Here is a 19,598-nt window from a genome sequence, read left to right on the forward strand (position 1 = left end):
TTATAGTGTCATTCATGACAGAATATGACATCAACTCAAAGTACCACACTACAATACAAGATAATGAAATTCTGATGTGATGTCATAGTGAGCCTGTTATGACTATATAATGCCTGGTAATGTGGGCATACTAATGACCTTTCCAGATAAGGGTTGGCATAGTAACGGGATGTCATCATAACAGGCTAACTTATTCTCAAAGTCCAATTCATCTCAATATGAAATTATTATATTTATACACCACTATCAATGTACCTGACATTTAGTTTCAGAACCAAAAAAAAAAATGCCAAGTCCCTGCCCCAACACGCTTACAATGTAAAAACAACAGCAGAGAGGACAACAGAGTGGGCACTGGAGGGATACAGAAGCAGCGGATGAATGTGAGAAAATGTAGTTACATGTACTCTTAGCTTAGGACTTATGCCTGTGTAAACATAAGGCTGGACTGCAAAGAGGCTATCTAGTGGCTTCTTACATTGTTAACATTCCATTTGTATTTAAAAGTTATTTTTCCTTGCTTTTAAAGTAGGTCTCTTTTTAAAAGAAATCAGGTAAGAAAGAAAAATGACTGGATTTTAAAGGAACTGGGTTGTTATAAAAAATATGAGAGCAAAATTGGACTGCGCTCTTGGAAAGGCTTTTTTTTAGTCCAGCAGCAATGACAATTTTTCAGTCAATGCATTTAAATGCAGTTGCATATGGAAATAATTGACACTAGTGGTTTTCAGTGTGTGGATATGTATGTTAACACTATTTACCTTTGGTCCAACCATTCTAGACTGCATTCACCTTGCAGTGGATGAAAATTGTTAGCCTTTAAGGCACCATAAGACTCTTTGTTATTTTGCACCTGACTCTGGTGAGTGGATCTTGGGGGTTTAGTAAAAAAAAAAAAAAGGAAGTATATACCACAAACCTGAAATCTGCCCAGTTTCACTCTATAACATGGGTGCAGAATCTCTTTCAGTCTGAGGGCCGAACTCCATTTCAGAGACATTTCAGGGGCCACATTCCAGTGGTGGGCAGGGCCAAAGGTAAGGGGGGGGGGCAAAAATACCTGCATATTTTATCTTAAAGCTCTCACTGCCAGTAATTACACCTTGGGAGGCATTTCAGCCTTTTAGGGTGCAATCCTATGGGGATAGGCAGCCACCTCTAAACTCAAAGATGACCGCCTATCCAGGGCAGGGCAGGAAAAGCACGGAGGGGATTGTTCCCTCCACACTTCTCCTGCCCTGCATTTGTGGCTAGACAGCTGATTTCGGAGCAGGGGAGGAGGCTGCTGGTATGACACATAGGATGTGTCGTACCAGCATTTCCACCTTCCCTGCCCTGGGATGCCCCGTTTTGGCCGCTCTGCACTCCTCTTCTGAACGAGGCAGCACAAAAGGGGGGGAAGGTCGTTTCCCGGAAAACCACATATCCTATGGCCATCTAGCCCAGGGGTCCCCAACCCCTGGGCCAAGGACCAGTACCGATCCGTGGCCTGCTAGGAACCGGGCTGTACAGCAGGAGGTGAGCGTAGGGGTGTGCGAAACCCCCTTACCTTGGGTCCGTGGGGGGGTGGTGGAGGCAATCCGTCCCTCCCCCCCGGAATCCTCACCGGCCCCGGCCGGCTCTGCTCCAAGTCCGCGGAGCTGCCAGCTGGCTCCGGCTGCTGGCGGACTTCCGGCCGCTGGAACGCAAATGGCGTCCACGTAGCAGATGCCATTTGAGTCCCTGTTCTTCAAGTAATAGGCTACGTAAATCTTTACTTAGACTATTACTGCAAAGTAATAAATGTAATGCGCTTGAATCATCCCAAAACCACCACCCTCGGTCTGTGGAAAAATTGTCTTCCACGAAACCGGTCCCTGGTGTCAAAAAGGTTGGGGACCGCTGATTAGCTGCCATAGTTTTGCTCCCTCCAAATGGGAAAAAAACACAAGCCAGGAAACCACCAGATGATCAGCAGCTGAGAATACCGGGATGTGGCCTTTTGGGGAACCCTGGAGGGCCACACTGGGACCAGAGAAGGGCCAGATTTGGCCCCTGAGCCTGAGGTTCTGCACTCCTGCTCTATAACGATGTCAATAAAGAACAGGAATGAAAAGAAGGATTGTAACTACGAATATAGAACAAGGAACTTTTTGAAACCCACGCGTAATGCATAGGTCGCTTCGGGTGGTGCAACACTATTGGGAACAACAGCGGTTTCATCCTAGTAATGTTCTATATATTTTAAATTGTTTTATTGTGTGTTGTTTGGTTTTAATTTTTGTGAACCGCCCAGAGAGCTTCGGCTATTGGGCAGTATAGAAATAAATAAATAAATAAATAGTAATTAAATTATACTCCTCCTGCCACAGTCCTTCTGCATGTACCGAGCATATGGAGACTGCTTTTGAACCACCCTGGCTAAAGCGAGCTGAGGCGCGAATGCACGAATGACGCTGAGCCTCCCAAGGCGGGAGCAGTGACCAAGGATCTCGTGCCAGGCAGTGACATCACGCAGAGGCCGCTCCTCCCTAGGCCCTGTTCAAGGAGGCGCCGGCAAAGCTGTCGCCACAGCAACCGCTCACCGCCAGCGCAACGGTTTCTAGCACAAAAGACTGGCGGAAGAGCTTCTCCCCCGTCTGTCCGTCCCTGTCAAAGAGACCGAGCTCTCCAATAGGCCAGCCGCTGACAAAAGCACCGGTCTCTCACGCAAGCCCTCACCCAACCAGCGCCTCCCAGCGTTACTGCGTCACACGCAGCCCCTGCGGCCGCTCAGAGCGCAACCACGGCGCTCTAGGCCGAACCCTTCCATTGGCCGGCTCGTTAGATCCCGCCCCCCGATGGCGAGCCTCGGTCAGCCGGTACCGCGCGGCCAATCAGCGCGGCGCTGAAGGGTGGCGATAACAAAACAAAAGAGGCAGGAGTCGCGCTAGTAGCAGCGCCAGGCGGCCGAGGCCAGAGGGGAGGCGGCTGGAGGGAAGCGGAAGTGCCCGCGCGCGCGGGGGGGCCGCTGAGAGCGGAGGGGCCGTGCTGTCAACATGGGGGCCGTGCTGGGCGTCTGTTCCCTGGCCAGCTGGGTGAGTGCGGAGGCAGGGTCTGGATAGGCCGAGCTCGGCTGTGGCTTCCGGGTGAGAAGTAGGCCAGGTAGTTCCTGTGGGGGCCGCGCTAGGTGGGCCCTTCGTTTCTACTCCCGAGGAGGATTTCTAGAGCCGTTCCTGGGCATTGTCGACGGCGCCGGGTGCCAAATTATTATCGTTTCCCGTGGTGGATGGCTCCATCGCCAGCCATGATAGCCCAAGGCAACCTCCATGTCTGGGGGCGGCGTATCTCTAAATACCACATCCGAGGGACAAACAATGCGGAAAGGCTGTTTTCCTTGCGCCCTGCCTTTAGGCTTCCTAGGGGCGTCTGCCCCAGTGAACTCGATGGGCCTTACTTCCAAGAAGACGTATATAGTATCTTAGCCTGAAGCAAAAAGCTTTCAACAATATGATATGTAGTATAGATCTAGAAATGAATTACGTTAAGTAATGGGAGATTAATATAAAAACAAACAGGGTTTAGGTCAGCCTTCCCCAACCTGGTAACCTCCAGATGTGTAGAACTACAATTCCAAGCATCCCCCAGCTAGGGTGGGTGGGTGCTGGGATTTGAAGTACAATAAATCTGGGAGGCACCAGGTTGGGGATGGCTGATTTAGATGGTCTGATCTTTCATCCTTATGATCTATTACTTCCTTGTCCACAAAGTGCTATTATTAGTTATTTACGTATTTACAAACTTATTTGCGTAGTTCTGACCTCAATTCTCTATTGCTGTTCATTTTATTTATTTTTTTGCTGGATGTGATTGTGGCTGTAATACTAAACATAGGATTGCTGTGGCTTTTAATTTTTGCCTGCTGTTTAGTTTGTGGCAAGGCTGTGCTTCGCTTTCCTTCCTCCCCTTCTCAGGGCCTGTGAGTTCATCTCTAGGAATGATACTGGTCTCTCATCCAGGAAGTGGCCTCTGAGTCATAACCTTCTCAGTACCTTAGCTGTCCTGTCCAAGTTGTCCTGTACAATGTAAGCAAGTATTACAAATGCAGTCTTAGGTGATAGCCCTTTTATTGCACCCCTTTTGCTGTAACCCCACTGGGTTATCCTAACTATATTTATATTTTTAAGACTTTTTGGAGCTGGGGTGTCTACAAGCGCTTTAGAGCAGGAGAATGTTATGAAATACAGTACATCTATTCATCTTAAGTGGCTCTGAGATATTTAGAACAAGCAAGCTTAATTCACATTAAGTGGTGGTAAAGAGGCAATCTGTCTTTAAATATGAGAAAACTGGCGTAGCTAAAGGAACAAAGGATGCGTTCATATTTCTACTCTTCAGAGTGGGTGTAGTGCTAACACTTTATGACATGATGTTGGAGGCTTGTTAATGTATCCACTTGAGTGTTTGTTAATAGCATGGGCTTTGTTTCTGAGCCTAACTAAGAATCCTTCCAAAGTACATCTCAGGATTTGTTAGTATGAAGTAAGAGTACTGAGTTGCCAATTGCAAGTATTTCATATTCTACTAAAATAAAATTTTCATATTCAATCTAAAATTACGGCAACAGTTTGCAAAGCGGTTTTGTGGATGTTGTATGAAGAAACTCTTAATTAAGAGTTTCCATGACCCAGTGTTGACATTCACATCCATTCCTAAACTGGCATCCTCTCAGAATGGTTTCAAATGTGAGTGATCCTCATTTTTCACTCTTGGTTGCTGCTATTTTGTAGTTTGGTGTGAGTTATTATCCAGAGTTTGTGTGTGCAAGGTATTGTCCTCCCCTGGTATCCCAGCATGGATACATAGAGTATGTATACACCATGTAGTTAGTGAGTGTGCGTGTATGCACATGTGCACAAAAGCCTGAAGCATGAGTTGGGAACATGTGCAAACTAACGGTTCATTCCAAGTATATATACATTACAGCAGTGCTATGGAATCTACTACAGTGATTCCCAAACAGGCTGCCAGGGTACACTAATATGCTATGAGAAAACTCCTAATATGCTACTGGAAATAAGTTTAGCTAAAGGTTCCTATTAAGATCAAAGCACCCACAAATTGAGGTGGCTGCCCACTGTGTAGCTGCATGGTTCACTCATCTGGCTTTGTGTAGTGGATTTGATGCCAGAAGAATGGCAAGGAGTCTAGTGAGCTCCCACAGCCTCATGTTACGCATCGTGCTGAGTGCATAGAGACATGTATAGCTTAACATAATGGGCAGATTTTAGTTAAGTAGGTCTGTCAATTAATGGGCAGCCTTTAGTTGGTGTCTCATGTAAGATAGTTGGTACCAAGCAAGTACAACTCCATATGTCAACAACCTTACGGGTGCGAGACCTCTGCCAAGTTACCTCATCCTCCTAAGATAAGGGTGTTGTGTCTTGTCTCCCTGAAAAGCTGAAAGACTCCTCTTCACATGCTGGAATGTTGGGGCCCTGTTCTCAGGGAAAGGATGATTTATCTCCTAGGCTGGATACTTCGAGCTCCTTCTGGAAGTGGGGAGGGAACTATATAAGCTTATACCAAGAACAAACCATGTGGTCTCCAAGGGGAAACACGTGCTGCCAGCTTGGAGAAACTTTAGTGGTCTGTGGGGAGACGTCTCTGTGTGCTGTGGGGACCCAGGCATGCAACCAGCTATGACGAAGGCCGGCTTTGACCTGCTGAAGGGACGTGTGAGCTACCTTTGCATTTCTTTCTGCATCCATTTAACATCTGTGTAATCAGTGAACTGTTAATCTGATGCAGCTGTGACTGTTTTACTATGGCAGTCCTCGAATCTAATTTGACTGGGCCCTGACAGGATCAGGATCCCAGAATCAAAACACCTTGCCTCCTTCCAATCAGCTTCTCACTGAGAATAGGTATTTCTGCCATATCTTTGCACTGTGTGTGCAGTTGGATCATTCAGCCAAATCAGGGTTTTGGTTCTATAGGGTGTTGCATTTCCAATTCAAATATAAACTATCTGTTCTTGCTTCTGTTCTTCTAATATTCAGTAAGGCTGCCAGACACTGACCGCTGTTTTTCCAGGCCACTGGATGTTCTTATGCTTGCCTGTGGATGAACCAGTCTGGTTTTTCTGACATCCTTGCTCTTACTTGAAGATCACCATATACTTCAATTTTAAATGGCACTTGGCTGTAGTTCATGGAAACGTATGCTATAATACATTTGTTAAAGGTGCCACAAGAGTCTTTGTTGTTTTTATACAAATCCTGTGTCCCTTTGCTAAAGATCACTTCGAATATAATGGAGAAACCATGGCTTTAGGTGCATGAGCTGCAGGTTTGCACACGCCCCCTCCTTTCCTTTCCTCTCTCAAGTGCAAGAGGAGATCAAAAGCTTTTGCTTTTAAACAAACTACTCTTTCCAAACTCGTGACCTGTTAGTTCAGACCAGCCAGAATCAAACTATCCTTGATTATTGTGGTTTGTTCACTAGCTAGAATGTAAACAAACCACTGTTCCCTATAATGGGGAGCTGTGGGTAGTTTAAAACTGGAAGTGGGTGCTTCTGATTTCTTCCTCTTATGCATGCTGTGTGTGTGCATCCGTATGTGCGTGCGTGTGTACACACACCCAGGATTCACCAAAGTTTGTGCAATTTTTGTAATTGAAGATGATAAATCTTACAGCGGTTCTCCAAGTTAAGGTTAGAGAATGATTGTGCAATTTCTTTGATCAATCTTGTTCTGAAAATCTGGTGGCCAGTAAGAAACGTTGTCTGTTTATGATTCTTTTACACTTATAAATTGGTCTTATTACAAGTCCATAAATCTTATTTTTATCTTTTTAAAAGAAACAATGCTTGTTTTGAGGAAGTGATGACAAATACACGGGGTTTCATATACAATGTGCAGTTTGTATGTAAGAGTTAACACCTAAGATAAAGTATCGTCATATCCATCTCTATTTTGCAGATTCCGTGTCTCTGCAGTGGTGCATCATGTTTGCTGTGTCGCTGTTGTCCAAACAGCAAGAATTCTACAGTGACCCGGCTTATTTATGCCTTCCTACTTCTCCTCAGTACTCTTGTTGCGTGTATCATGCTGGCACCAGGAATGGAGAAGCAGCTGCAAAAGGTATTGAAGTCCTGAAATCCTACTTGCAGTCGAACAACATTGGGAGGGCCACAAGTTGCCTAGCCTTGATCTAAACTAATATCAAAGGGCATCATTCCAAGTGTAAGCTAAAGACCTATAGTAGTTTTTGCCAAGTGCCATCAGTTTCTTATATAGCCTCTCTTCAGAAACCTTGCTACAAGAGAAATCGCTCTCTACTGGGGGCCCATGACAATATTTCTGATTTTATTTTTTGTGTGTGAACCCTTGCATGGGTGTGGGGGGAGGGGGGAGAGAAGGTTTGTGCCTGGCGCTTTCAGTTACTGATCCTACTTTATTGTGTCTAAATATGCCCCAGTGTTTGATATACCATGTCACTGCATCATGAAACCTCCAATCTGACTGCTATACCAGGGGTGCGTCATAGATAGCTTGTGGGCTTCATGCAGCCCCAACTGCTATAAAATGGGCCACCTGCTTGTACGTGCAAAGAGATTGGCTGAGTTTGCACAACATGCCAGGCTCACTGTGAGTTGTTTAACTCCCAATGAGTTGCGGTGCTTGCTGGGTGGCATTTTAAATATGTAACCTGTGATCGGGGGGTTGCCATGTCATGTGAACCCAGCCACTGTGGGTTATTTGAGGGTTAAACAACCTTCGCATAACCCTACTTCAAGCTGAGGGTTATGCAAGGGTTATTTAACCCTCAAATAACCCATGCTAGCTGGGTTATTTGACATGGCGACTGCCCCGATCGCCCCAGTCGGGGGTTGCATATTCAAAATGGTGCCCAGCACAGGCCATGGCTCATTGGGGGTAAAACAGCTCATAGTGAGCCTGTTGTGTCTTGACACCAAGTCATTCTCAGCTTTCCCTCTTCATTTAAAATGTAAAATACTGTTGAGTGTGGAAAGTGAAGTGTATGTGTGACAGTTCAGTAAGAAGAACATGTATTAGTTTTCAGTATTGTGACTTCCAAGATTGCTTCAGGTGAAAAATCCCTAACAGTTTTGGTGCTGGTATGCAAGGTTAGAAAATACAAAAAAAGATTGTGTCTGTTGAATGTGTTTTGGCAACCACCCTGTTCTTGAAAACTGTTGCATACAAAAGTGTGTTTAAGTAATCATGGAAAAAACTCCAAATCCTGATATGTTTGCAGCTATGATCCTTGGTGCTGAAGATATTGCCTACTTCAGCCTGAGCAATTAATTCAGCTGTAAATCCACTCTAGGTGATAACTCAATTAAGGCAAAAGTGTTCCAGATCCAACCAGAGGTAGTACTCAATTTAACTCATTGGTCATGTAGTGGGAAATCACTAGCCTGGGTCAGTGAAAGTATGCATGTTCCTTGGCATAAGCTAGCAAATTATGAAAAACTTGGAAACGAGTCAAAAGTAGACAATTCCAAAAACCCACTGCTGCATGCCATTAACGTTTTTTGCTTTTAGTTGATTGTGCTTGATTCTTTGACAAGCATATATTGCTAGAGACTTTAGAGCCCCAAACTTAGAAAATTCTATCATCCTGGGACTGCAGATTAGCTGCCTCTTTGAGGGCAGATATGTGGATGCCCTTTTTATTCATGTGCCTGCTCTGTGTATGTATGCAATGCCTGGTTGGAAGTCTGCTTGTGACAGTGGGAGGCACGTAAGTGAGGATGAGCTGAATCCTCCCCTGTCTTTCTCCCTCCAGTCCTGCTTCAGTCCTACTTGTTTGAGTTCAGATACCAGAAATGAGTAGGGGAGAATATATCTTATGTTCACAGGCACATTTCTCTTGGTGATAAAGCAGACACCCTACTTCCACGCTCTGCTTTATACATAAACAGGTCAGGCACGTGAATCAACAAATGTTTTTGCTGCTGCTTCTGGTTTTATTGTCAGCTTTTATTGTTTTTATTGCTATTTTATTGTGTTTATGTTTTTATCGCTTTTAATATTTTAACTGTTTTAATGTATTTTATTGCTGTGGGCCGCCTTGGGAGGGCTTCTGCCCTGAATGGCGGCCAAGAATTTTTAGGTACTCTCTGAACTTGGCTTTGTAGCAGTTATTCTAGGAATGTGCTAGTATTCCAGCCAGATGCTCATCTTGGTAGAAAATCCTTAACACATTTAATCTGGAGTGGTGCTGCTGGCTTTGATAGGACTGTGGTAAAAGAAATGGGTTGTGTGTACTGTAGCCCTTGCCTGTAACAATGGACTTGGAATACAAGCTGATAGCGTGTAATCCATTTGCTTGTGACTAAGGCCTTTGGATATATTGGTCTCTTCTTTCAGATCCCTAGATTCTGTGATGGCTTTGTTGACTGTGAAGCTTTGGTTGGATACAGAGCAGTCTACCGAATCAGTTTTGCCATGGCCGTGTTTTTCTGCCTCTTTGCACTGCTTATGATACAAGTGAAATCAAGTAAAGATCCAAGGGCTTCTGTGCATAACGGGTATGTTGGAAATGGGGGATGAATCTCTTCATTATTCCCTCAGGATGAAAATAAACAACTGAATTTATATATTCATTTTTACTGAGATAGCAATGCGGGAGAAAGAAATATCTTTCCACAAGGTTTAATGGCTGTATAATACTCCCCCGTGAGGCAAAGTAGAAGTATAACCACTAATGAGGTTTTACTGTGTTGGGGATGCATTTCTATAGTTTCCTCCAACCTATTGCTATTGGCCACTCTGGCTGGGATTCATAGGAGTTGTAGTCGAATACATCTGGAGGTCATCAGGTTGGGGAAGGCTGATATAGACATTAATCATGGAAGAACTGTATTTATTCAAAAACCTTATATCTGTGAAAAGTGAATTTGTGTAAATTGTTCTAATTCTTGAAGTAATTGAGGGTGTTCCCTCTTGAAGTTAGATGAGACAACACAGTGACTTGGGAGGGACGACAGTTTTCTTTGACAAGAACTAAACCTTATGCTACCAAGAAAGCCCCCAAAACCCATCTTTCCCTTTAAATACTAGCTTTGTCTGGGGAAAATCCCTAAAATACAATTAATGCCTATCCAGTCAAAATCCTTTAATCTGATCACCCCTTCCCCAATCTCCAACCCAAATTGAACTGGTTTATATTTCCATAGCATAAGAAGTAGATGTCCAGAGTACTGCTAGTTTTTGAGCTCTCATTTTCTAAGAGCTACAATTAATTTGTCCACTCTCCTATTAAAGCACTGACTATCTTGTTGAGATCCATTGTAGCTCCCCAACTGTTATTTAAAAGACATTTTCTTCCATTTCCCTGCTTTATAGCTGTTTGATGGCACACACAATTTCTAAGAGTCACTAGTGGCGGTGTTCAGATGTAACAGCAAACCATGGCTTGCCATTATGAGCACAAGCAGCCTCAGGTTTGTGTACTTACTTCCAGGTATGTGGGAGTAAGGTTGAAAACCAAGGAACTATGTATGGATGCAGGTTTCCACATATAATTATTAGATACTCTCCTTAAAAGTTCTTAGCTTAGGAGGATTTATTGTAGGAAAAGAAATACTTCTGTTTTCTGTTTCTTAAAAAAACAGGTTTTGGTTTTTCAAAATAGCTGCAATTGTTGGCATCATGGTTGGAGCATTTTACATTCCAGAAGGGCCTTTCACAACAGGTAAGTGCACATGGATGAGGAAATAACATTTCTTTAATTGTAGTGGTGTGTAGTGGCCTTTAGATGTTGATATTCAAGGAAGCATTTAATGAGTGTCTGTCACATGGAGATGGCTTATGAACGCTTCATAGAGTAGTCACAACCATGATAATTGCTGGTTATCTGTAGCATGCAGCCAGATGCTGAGGCCAGTTTAACCATGCCTCAGTTGAATTGCATTTTTAATGAGCTTGTGGGGATGGGGATAAAGAGGGATGGGGATAAAACCCTGGTCTCCCCATGTGTCTATATACTACAGATGGCCACTTTTCTCTCCCTCTTCCCCTGCCCCTCCCTCCCAGGTGAATTTATAAGCTGTTTGCTAAATGGTGACAATTATCCACTTTAAGAAAGACTGATGCAGTTTGACTAGGATGGCCCATGTTCAAATCCCCACTTGGACCTGAAGCTCAGTGGATGACCTTGGACCAGTCACCGTCTCTCAGCCTAACCTCACTCCTATGTGAGGGTAAAGCGGTGGGATTATATCCTGTATGGCAGGGATGGGGAATGTGTGGTCTTCCAGATATTGTTGGACTGCATCTCCTAATATCCCTTGCCATTGACTGTGCTAGGTAGGACTACCAGGAGTTGTAGTCTACCCATATCTGGACATCCATACATTACTTATCCCTGCTGTAAGCTCCTTGGAGGAAGGGTGAGATAAACGTGTAATGAGTAGGTGACTTGCTGAGGCATATTTAAAGCAGGAAGGTCCTTGAGGCATCTGTGGCAAAGAGTGTATGGTGTGCGTGTTGTCCCCCCCCCCCTTTGTATTTGAGAGATTTGACTTCAAGCATTCCATGTGGATTTTGCTCTAGAAGGAAATTCTTCAGATTCTGTGTAGGCTGTTTGAGGTCTTTGGTCCTTAAATTAAGATCTTTGTAAAGCACTGTGGGCTTGAATATAACTTTTTTGTGAGCTAAACCTCGACATGGCTAACCCTCTTTATTTCTTGCAGGGTGGCTCTCTAGCTGTTCCTGACAACCAATAATAAAATCACCCTGCTGAGTTCAGATGTCACAATAAGCCACCCTGAGAATAAGCCACCCTTACCAACCCGACTACAAGCTGTGGGTTCTCAGTGTGGCTTGTTTGTGAAAAACTACCCATGATGGAAAAACTGTGCTGGGTTCAGATGTTGTTTTAAGCAACCCTGTAACCTACCATCGCTTAGCATGACGTATGAACCAGGTGTCTTAGTTTGTCGTGGGCAACTTCAAGTACAGAGGCCAATTTCCAGCACCTGCTGGGGGCTGCACTCTTGCTGCCTGCAGCGGCAAAAACACTGACGTTTTGCCACTGAAATTACAGAGCCTTAAAAGGGCCACATTTAACTTGAGAACAAGTTAAATATGCCACTTTTGAGGCTCCGTAGCAGTTTGCTGGCAGATTTTGGCAGCAGACTGCTGATTCTTTTGCCACTGCATTGCCAGATTCCAGCAGTGCAAGGGCAACAGCAGGTAGCGGCTGTACTCAAGGCCATGGGGGGCTATGTTGCATACCCCTGCTCTATGGCTTTGCAACTGCATTCAGATATATTCAACTAGAGGCTGATGATAACCCTTTATTCTTTTTTCCAGCACTATTTGCTATTGGCACTGCTGGTGCCTTCTGTTTCATTCTCATCCAGCTGGTGCTGCTTGTAGATTTTGCTCATTCCTGGAATGAATCCTGGGTTGAACGAATGGAAGAGGGAAACTCCAGATGCTGGTATGCTGGTAAGTGGCATTTAGCTGGCAAGTAGCAAAAATGAACAAGGGGAAAAAAGCAGATTATATGCTGTTAAGTACAAAGCTCTGTGTCTTGGCCAATGCATCAGTCGTGTTGACAGAACCAGTTAATATATGGTAAAAACATGGCACTTCAGCAACAACATCTAGCAGATGTTGTGCGGTCACAACTACAGCAAGAAATGTTTTAGGTTCTACATAGGAAGTTGTGACAATTTGAGTGAATGATGTGTCTTATTTGAATCCCAGTTCTGCAAGTGCCTTGCTTATCCCTGAGCAAATGAGGCAGTTGCTCTTCTTCAGTCACCTCCATGACGTTATGGGGTAATATTGAAGATGCTACTGTGATTGTAAAGCACTCTGAAGGTTAAATTTGCTTAATACCGAAATGTTGCAAAGGCAGCCACTTAAGCTAAAATATGCTTTATAACTTGTTTGTGTCTTACTCTGTGAGGCTTGCATAACAAGATGAGATGACATTTTCCATGGAGGAAAGGGCTAATGTCTTCCTACTTGAAACTAGTCAGAATTGTAATAGATGTACTGAAAATCCTAGTAAAAAACCCTATTCTTTGTATAATTTAATACTTGCATTTTGTAATTGGGGTATGCTTTTTCTTCAGCTCTGCTGTCATGTACTGCCCTGAACTATATCTTGTCGTTCATTGCCGTTGTGCTCTTCTACATCTTCTACACAAAACCTGATGGTTGCACTGAGAACAAGTTTTTCATCAGTTTTAATATGCTTGTGTGCATTGCTGTGTCTATCACATCAGTCCTTCCCAAAGTCCAGGTAGGATGAATTCTCCATAGGGCTGTCATGTGGGATAAATGGACAGATCTGGCTGACTTATTTGGGTGTGTGCATTACTAGATGTCTAATCTCTTTTGATCACCATTCCCCATCCTGGTGCTCTCCAGAAGTTTTGGACTTCAACTTCCATCAGCCTCAGCCAGCCTCGCCAATAGACAGGAATGCTGTGAGTTGTAGTCCAAAACATCAGGACGACACCAAGTTGGGGGAAGGCTGCTTTAGCTAGTCATTATGTTTATCCTGCCAACGCTAATAAGGATAAATGCATTTAGTGAAGCTGTATAATTTACAAGATGTCCTTAATATTGCTGGAGGGTTTGATGGTCATGTAAATGTGCTGTTTCAATGTCACTGAACTATGACTAGCTGAGATTTAGGATAATTTTTAATAAAATAGATGATGGAAGGTTGCCTTTGCTAAGATGCAGCGTGACAGCAGATGCTGTTTTGTGTTTGGAACAAAGGAGGACACCACCAGCTAGATAGCAGCACTTCTGGACCAATGTGAGGGCTGTGGATAACTATGTGAAAGGGAAGCAGATCTGGGAATCTTGAAAGAATCATTTGAAGGCTGTGCTAAAATGTATACAATTAATACGCGAGTTGAGGGGAAGCATGGATTAAGTGATTCTTGCCTGGGGAGGTTGAAATATTGCTCATCAATTGACCAAGTAGTTCTTGTGTCTCTGATCAAGCTTGATATTGAACCTTTTACACAGACCCAGTGTAGCAAAACTGAAATATTTCCAGTAAAGGCTTTTAACTTTAAAACAACAAGCAATCCACCTGGTTCACATTAAATTCAGTTATGCTACGAAAAATTGCTTGTCTCATGCAGGAACATCAGCCTCGTTCTGGTCTTCTCCAGTCCTCTGTCATTACTCTCTACACCATGTACCTCACTTGGTCAGCCATGTCTAATGAGCCTGGTAAGCTTCTATAAGTGCAAATAGTTGTGTCAAACGATAATAGTTGTGGAAGCAGCTACTGAAGAGCAATATACTGAATTTTTAGAGCCTTTAAAGTCTATTGGGAATTGGAGCAATATATGCTTCCCAGGGGTGCACAGTTTGTAGCAAGCTATGAAGGCAGCAAAATCCATTGCATGGCCTGCTTCGCGTTTGTACCTTTCTCAGAAATTACAAAGTCCTTGTGACTTAACGGTGGAGGATTTTGAACTAGTAACTTGGAAGGACCTCTTTTTAGAGGGTCTTCAACATGAGAAAGATAGAAATCCTCCATATATTATCAGACAACAAACTGTCCTGACAGTTAATAAAATAAAGACAGTTTTGTCCTGTGTTTGATTTGGGGAATTCGTTTTCAGATCGCAAGTGCAACCCAAGTCTTCTGAACATCATCAGCCAAATAGCTTCACCTACTGCTATCCCTGTGAATGCAACTGATGTACTTCTTGTTCCTACTCCTGCACCACAAAAACCCCCACAGTGGTGGGATGCACAGAGCATTGTTGGGCTTATTATCTTCGTACTTTGTCTCTTGTACTCCAGGTAAGATCTCAGATTCATGGCAAGCAAACAAATCCTTTTAATGTGACTTGAAGAATACCATCTTAAGTTTAGGTGTATTGAATTGGTTAATGTTTTCTGTTTTAAATCAAGGGAAACTAAGTAAGTAAATGAATGTAAGGTTATTTATGCATGTTTGGAGAATTTCTGGAGGAACAAGTTCTTAAGTGCATTTGTATAAAATATTTGAGCTAGTCTTCAAATCGTAACTGAATTCCATGCATAGTTAACGCTTCCAAGACTGGTGATTCACTTATGCTAAGTGTTAGTTTTTCAAGCACAACTGCTTTTGGCTGATAAGGCAATTCATCAATACCCTTATTATAATCTCCACCAATTGCTAAAAGGAAATCCTTGTTCTAAAGATTATGTTTTAATATTTGTTGAACTTGTAACCCATTCACCCTCTAAAGAGCTCAAAGCAGCTTAAATATGGCTTCCAGTATATTCTTTCCAAGCAGCTTACATGGCCAGGTCTGCTTAGCATTAGTAGTAAAACTACTTTGTGTGTTTTCAGACCCAAATGGAGACTAAAGGAGTTCTTGAACATGTTTAATAAGGCTAAACCACTCTCTGATTAGTGTCAACTTTGCTGTTCATTAATTTGATACTTTGAAACCCTCTTCCTTTTACTGTTTTGCAGCATCCGATCTTCTAACTACAGCCAGGTGAACAAGCTGACCCTGTCTGGAAGTGACAGTGTCATTCTGGATGACGCTCCAGGTACTGCTGGTGGTGATGTAGAAGATGGAGAAACCCGGCGGGTCTTGGACAATGAGAAGGATGGTGTCCAGTATAGCTATACCTTCTTCCACTTCATGCTGTTTCTTGCCTCCCTCTATATCATGATGACACTAACTAATTGGTACAGGTGAGAATATGCCAATGGAGATTTTAATTGGAGATTCTTGTATTGTCATTATGGTGTTGTACAGTAGGTTCATTAGCTCAAATGGTGGAAGTGTCTATAAATGCCAAGTAGTGTTGATTTTTTTGCTAATTAAAAAAATTAAGAACATGGTAAATAGCCTTATACAGAGTCAGACCATTGGTCTGTCTACCTGAGTATTGTTTATGCTGATGCCGGTGGCTTTCCAGGGGTCCAGACAGAATTATTTCCCAATACTACCTAGAGATGCAGAGCAAATTGTACTGAACATTACTGATTGTTAGACTGCTTTTTCTAAGCACTCAAAAGTGCTTCACATTCATTCTTAGCCTTCTAATGGTTAGTGTTATCCCTTCTGTGTGTAAGTGCAGGAGGCTTACCTAAAGTCACCCAGTGAAGCTGAGCTAATAACTTAAACTGGAAGCTTGCAGTTTATAAGGCATGCTCTAATATGCAACTTCTGTGTGTAAATCAGAACTGTATTTTTTACCTCTTGTAGTATGAAAGAGACTTGGTGTATTAGAGGGATATATGGATCAGCCCTATACTTGCCCAAAGTTAATGAGAGTTCTCAGATATTCATGAGTCCATATCAGTCTAGCGGTGTATGTTGATGATCAAGCTTTATTTCCCAGTCCCATAGGATTGTTGGAGTTGAAAGGAAATGATCACTGTTCGGAATTCCTGAGTGTAGAATAGATGCATATTGTAGCCCTCTCCAGATGTAATGCCCAGGGTATATAAATGTGTTGAAAGGACATGGGCTATGTGGGTTGGCCCCGCCCCCAACAACCCTGCACACACTGGCCCCACCCCCAACATCCTCAACCTTCCCACATTGCACAGGGAGGCCTGAAGGGGATGTCTACTCATGTTTGCTTGAACACAAATAGAACCCCACCCCTTCAGACCTTGCTGCTCAACCTGTCAAGATAGGGAGCCAGGATGCTGGAGCTGGGGTCTTTGGGCTTGGGGCCAGCATCATGCCTGTTCCCCTTTACACACATTAACTTAACCTGTTTGGGCATAATGCCTGAACAGGGCTATAGCCAAAGCAATGTTGAAAGAAAGCTAGCAGCATAGTGGTGTTAACTTCCTTTATTAGCTAAAGGTGCCATGCTTTAGCTGAACCCAAGACAAAATCCCAATTGGTTCCTGCAACTGGCTGACTTCAACTGACTCATAAGATTCATACAGTGTCATTTCTGTTTGTAGAGTGTTCCTTCAAACCACTTATCTAGCCAGAGTTGGATTGTTAAACTCCTCTTTTAAGCCTTTTGGTTGTGTTGCTTCGCAGCTTGCATGACATTTCCCCCTTTCTCCATGGCACTGACTGGAGGGAATCTTCTTTGCTTTGGGCCTTGTTCATAGTTCATTCTGTGGCTCATGAGTTAACTTCATTAGGGTTGTCTGCCCCACTTCTAGAGGGCTTGGTCCCCCCGCCTCCTCTGCATACAATAAACCCGAGTTACAGGACCATATTTTGTCAGCTTTGTTAACTCAGTTATCTTGAGGCACATGTAAAGGACTGGATTTGTGTAAGTATACCTCCTTGGCTTGCACGCATTCTGTTAAGCAGAGTAAGCTGCAGTCAAAGGTTTCACTGGGCATACAAGATAGGGCTACGTAATTGCCTTCAGCAAGACACAACTCTGAGGGAAAATGTTCCTGCTGCGGAGATACGTGCACCACCTCTGAATTTGAGGTCTCTGATCCAGAGTGAAGAGGCTGGTTCCAAGGCTTTGGATCCTCCTTAGACAGTGTGCTTTGAACCACCCTTAAGCTTCCCATAAATATAAAATGCCAGCCTGGGAATGTGGGGATCATTCTGTGACTGATACCTCTAGTTTCCAGTCAGGGGATTACTTTACCAGGACTGTCCTCTTACTTCTAGCCCCTGTGTTTTAGGAGGGATGTTCAGTAGTTGGGGTTTCTCGAAGCAGCACTACTCTAAGTGCCGATGACCAGTGCTTCCCCCGCCTTTCCTGAAGGAAGGCCTCTGGGAGAGTGGCCAATTGGGTGCCACTTGTCAGGTCCCCCAAAAGAAGGACTGGCATGGACTGTGCCGAGTGTGATAACAGAATGCATGAGGTGGCACCATGAATTGATTGAAGGCTGCAACTGCTACACCGTGAGGCCTTGGCAGGGAGCATAGAGGGAGGGAGGCTCCCCCAGTTGGCTGCTGCTTTTTTTTTTTGTGGGCCAGCAGCCCCTGGTAGAAAAACGGATCTCCATCCGGCTTTTTTAAAGACTATTCATACTTCAAAGGTGTCTAGCACAAAACCCCCTGTACTGATTTGTCTGAAGCTTAGCAGGCGTTATCCCCTCAGGAGGGGGCTACTATGCTTGCCAACCTCACCCAATTCCCCCCCCCCCAATAAAGCTATAAGCCAGGGGTGGGCAACTTGTGGCCCTTTAGACTGCAACTCCCATCATAGCTCACCATTGGTTGTGCTGGCTAGGGCTGAAGGGAGTTACAGTCCAAGAACATCTGGAGTGTCAAATGTTCCCCACCCCTGCTGTGCAGGCATTGATGTTTTCCCTTTGCAAGCAATGCAGAAGACATCTGAGGCTTTGGAAAATAGGGCACACTTCCACCACAGGTCAGATAGCAATGTCTATCCAAGTCAATGAGGCAGGTTCCAGGGAGAGTGCTTTTTTGGTGTGCACAGTCTTAATACTTAGCATCCTTCCAGTTATAGCTTGATGTATCACTTTTTTGTTCTCTGCACAGCCCTGATGCTGAATCCAAAACTCTGACCAGCAAGTGGCCAGCTGTCTGGGTCAAGATCTCCTCAAGCTGGGTCTGTCTCCTTCTTTATGTCTGGACTTTAGTGGCACCTCTTATCCTTACCAATCGAGACTTCAATTAAATGATAACTTCCCTGAAAGCATGGAAATGTGATGTTCCGCTCTGCTGAAAGCCAAATGTTCTGTATTGCTTCATGGAGCCAGGACTCCAGCCATCTCTCCTGTAACGTACAGATGAATAGAAAGCTAACTCGTATAATGCTCAATGCAAGATCTACGCTATGTACATTTGTTGTGTTTAATTCAAAGCTAGCTTTACTATTAATCTACTACAGCTGTGCTGTTTTAAGTTTTGTTAAAAGCCTGTACTGTAAACATCGCACACTGTTGGAGGAAAGCTTAATTGAGCTGAAAGTAATATATTTTAAAGTTCTAATGCTTCAGTATATGGAAGTGAAAGCCATACTGCAAGTGTACATTCCATATCTGGAAAACTTATCCAGTAGCGCTTTTTTTTAATGGGTAGAATGTGCTTTTCTCTGTCGAGAACAGCATGTTAATGTAGTGTATCAAGTGAAAATTAGCAACATTTAGATTATAGAAGGCAAATTTTATACAAAATAGGTGTCCTAAACTTTAGTATTTGCTAGTTAATTTCCTAGTATTGAAATATGCTTTAAAGAAGTTCTGAAATGAAGGATGTGCTGAAGTGCTGTTTTCTAATATAACCAATGCTTGTAAAAACCAGTACATCAGTTTCTCCATCTTGGTGTTTCTAACATTTGCACTATAAACAAACATGTTTGATTAAAATTAAGTGTTCAGTGTCATTTTTCTATTTCATTTCCAGTGGATACTAGTCTGAATGATCCTGTGTATGATTTTTCAACCCCAGTTCAAAGATATCAATCCAAGTCTAGAAACAGATTTCTGTACATAGGGTAGCATGGCAGATGGCAGGGTGCGGAGGAAAGATAGCCTGTCTTCAGCACTCTTGCCCTCTATCTCTCTGTTAGGCTTCAGAGTGAAGGAGCGCTATCTCAAGGACTTGTTCTGTCAGGCTTCAGCCAGCAATACTGCATATAATGTAACCAATACAGTCTTTTGTGTGCAGTTTAATTGCATGTGCCAGCTGTCACTACTGTCAGAAATGTA

The 19,598-nt window shown here is 43.5% G+C and overlaps 1 protein-coding gene across 1 annotated transcript; it reads left to right on the plus strand.

Annotated features, from left to right (window-relative positions):
* Positions 1–2,916: 2,916 nt before the first annotated feature.
* On the plus strand, positions 2,917–19,256 carry SERINC3 (serine incorporator 3). Its single transcript, XM_084854003.1, has 10 exons — positions 2,917–3,056; positions 6,944–7,105; positions 9,362–9,522; positions 10,609–10,688; positions 12,311–12,448; positions 13,084–13,253; positions 14,113–14,203; positions 14,602–14,785; positions 15,447–15,674; positions 18,427–19,256. The coding sequence occupies exons 1-10, from the start codon at positions 3,018–3,020 to the stop codon at positions 18,563–18,565; spliced, it is 1,392 nt and encodes a 463-aa protein (XP_084710129.1). The 5' UTR covers positions 2,917–3,017; the 3' UTR covers positions 18,566–19,256.
* Positions 19,257–19,598: the final 342 nt, after the last annotated feature.

The sequence above is a fragment of the Heloderma suspectum genome, chromosome 4 (genome assembly GCF_057233095.1).
Source record: "Heloderma suspectum isolate Gila_16-S chromosome 4, 16-S_ref, whole genome shotgun sequence".
NCBI classification, from domain to species: domain Eukaryota; kingdom Metazoa; phylum Chordata; class Lepidosauria; order Squamata; family Helodermatidae; genus Heloderma; species Heloderma suspectum.

What these genes read in the sequence shown, in the direction of transcription:
- SERINC3 (XM_084854003.1), top strand. Translation starts at nt 3,018, where the DNA reads ATGGGGGCCGTGCTGGGCGTCTGTTCCCTGGCCAGCTGG. An exon ending in AGCCATGTCTAATGAGCCTG is followed by an intron (nt 14,204 to 14,601) that starts GTAAGCTTCTAT and finishes ATTCGTTTTCAG; the next exon opens with ATCGCAAGTGCAACCCAAGT. An exon ending in ACACTAACTAATTGGTACAG is followed by an intron (nt 15,675 to 18,426) that starts GTGAGAATATGC and finishes TTCTCTGCACAG; the next exon opens with CCCTGATGCTGAATCCAAAA.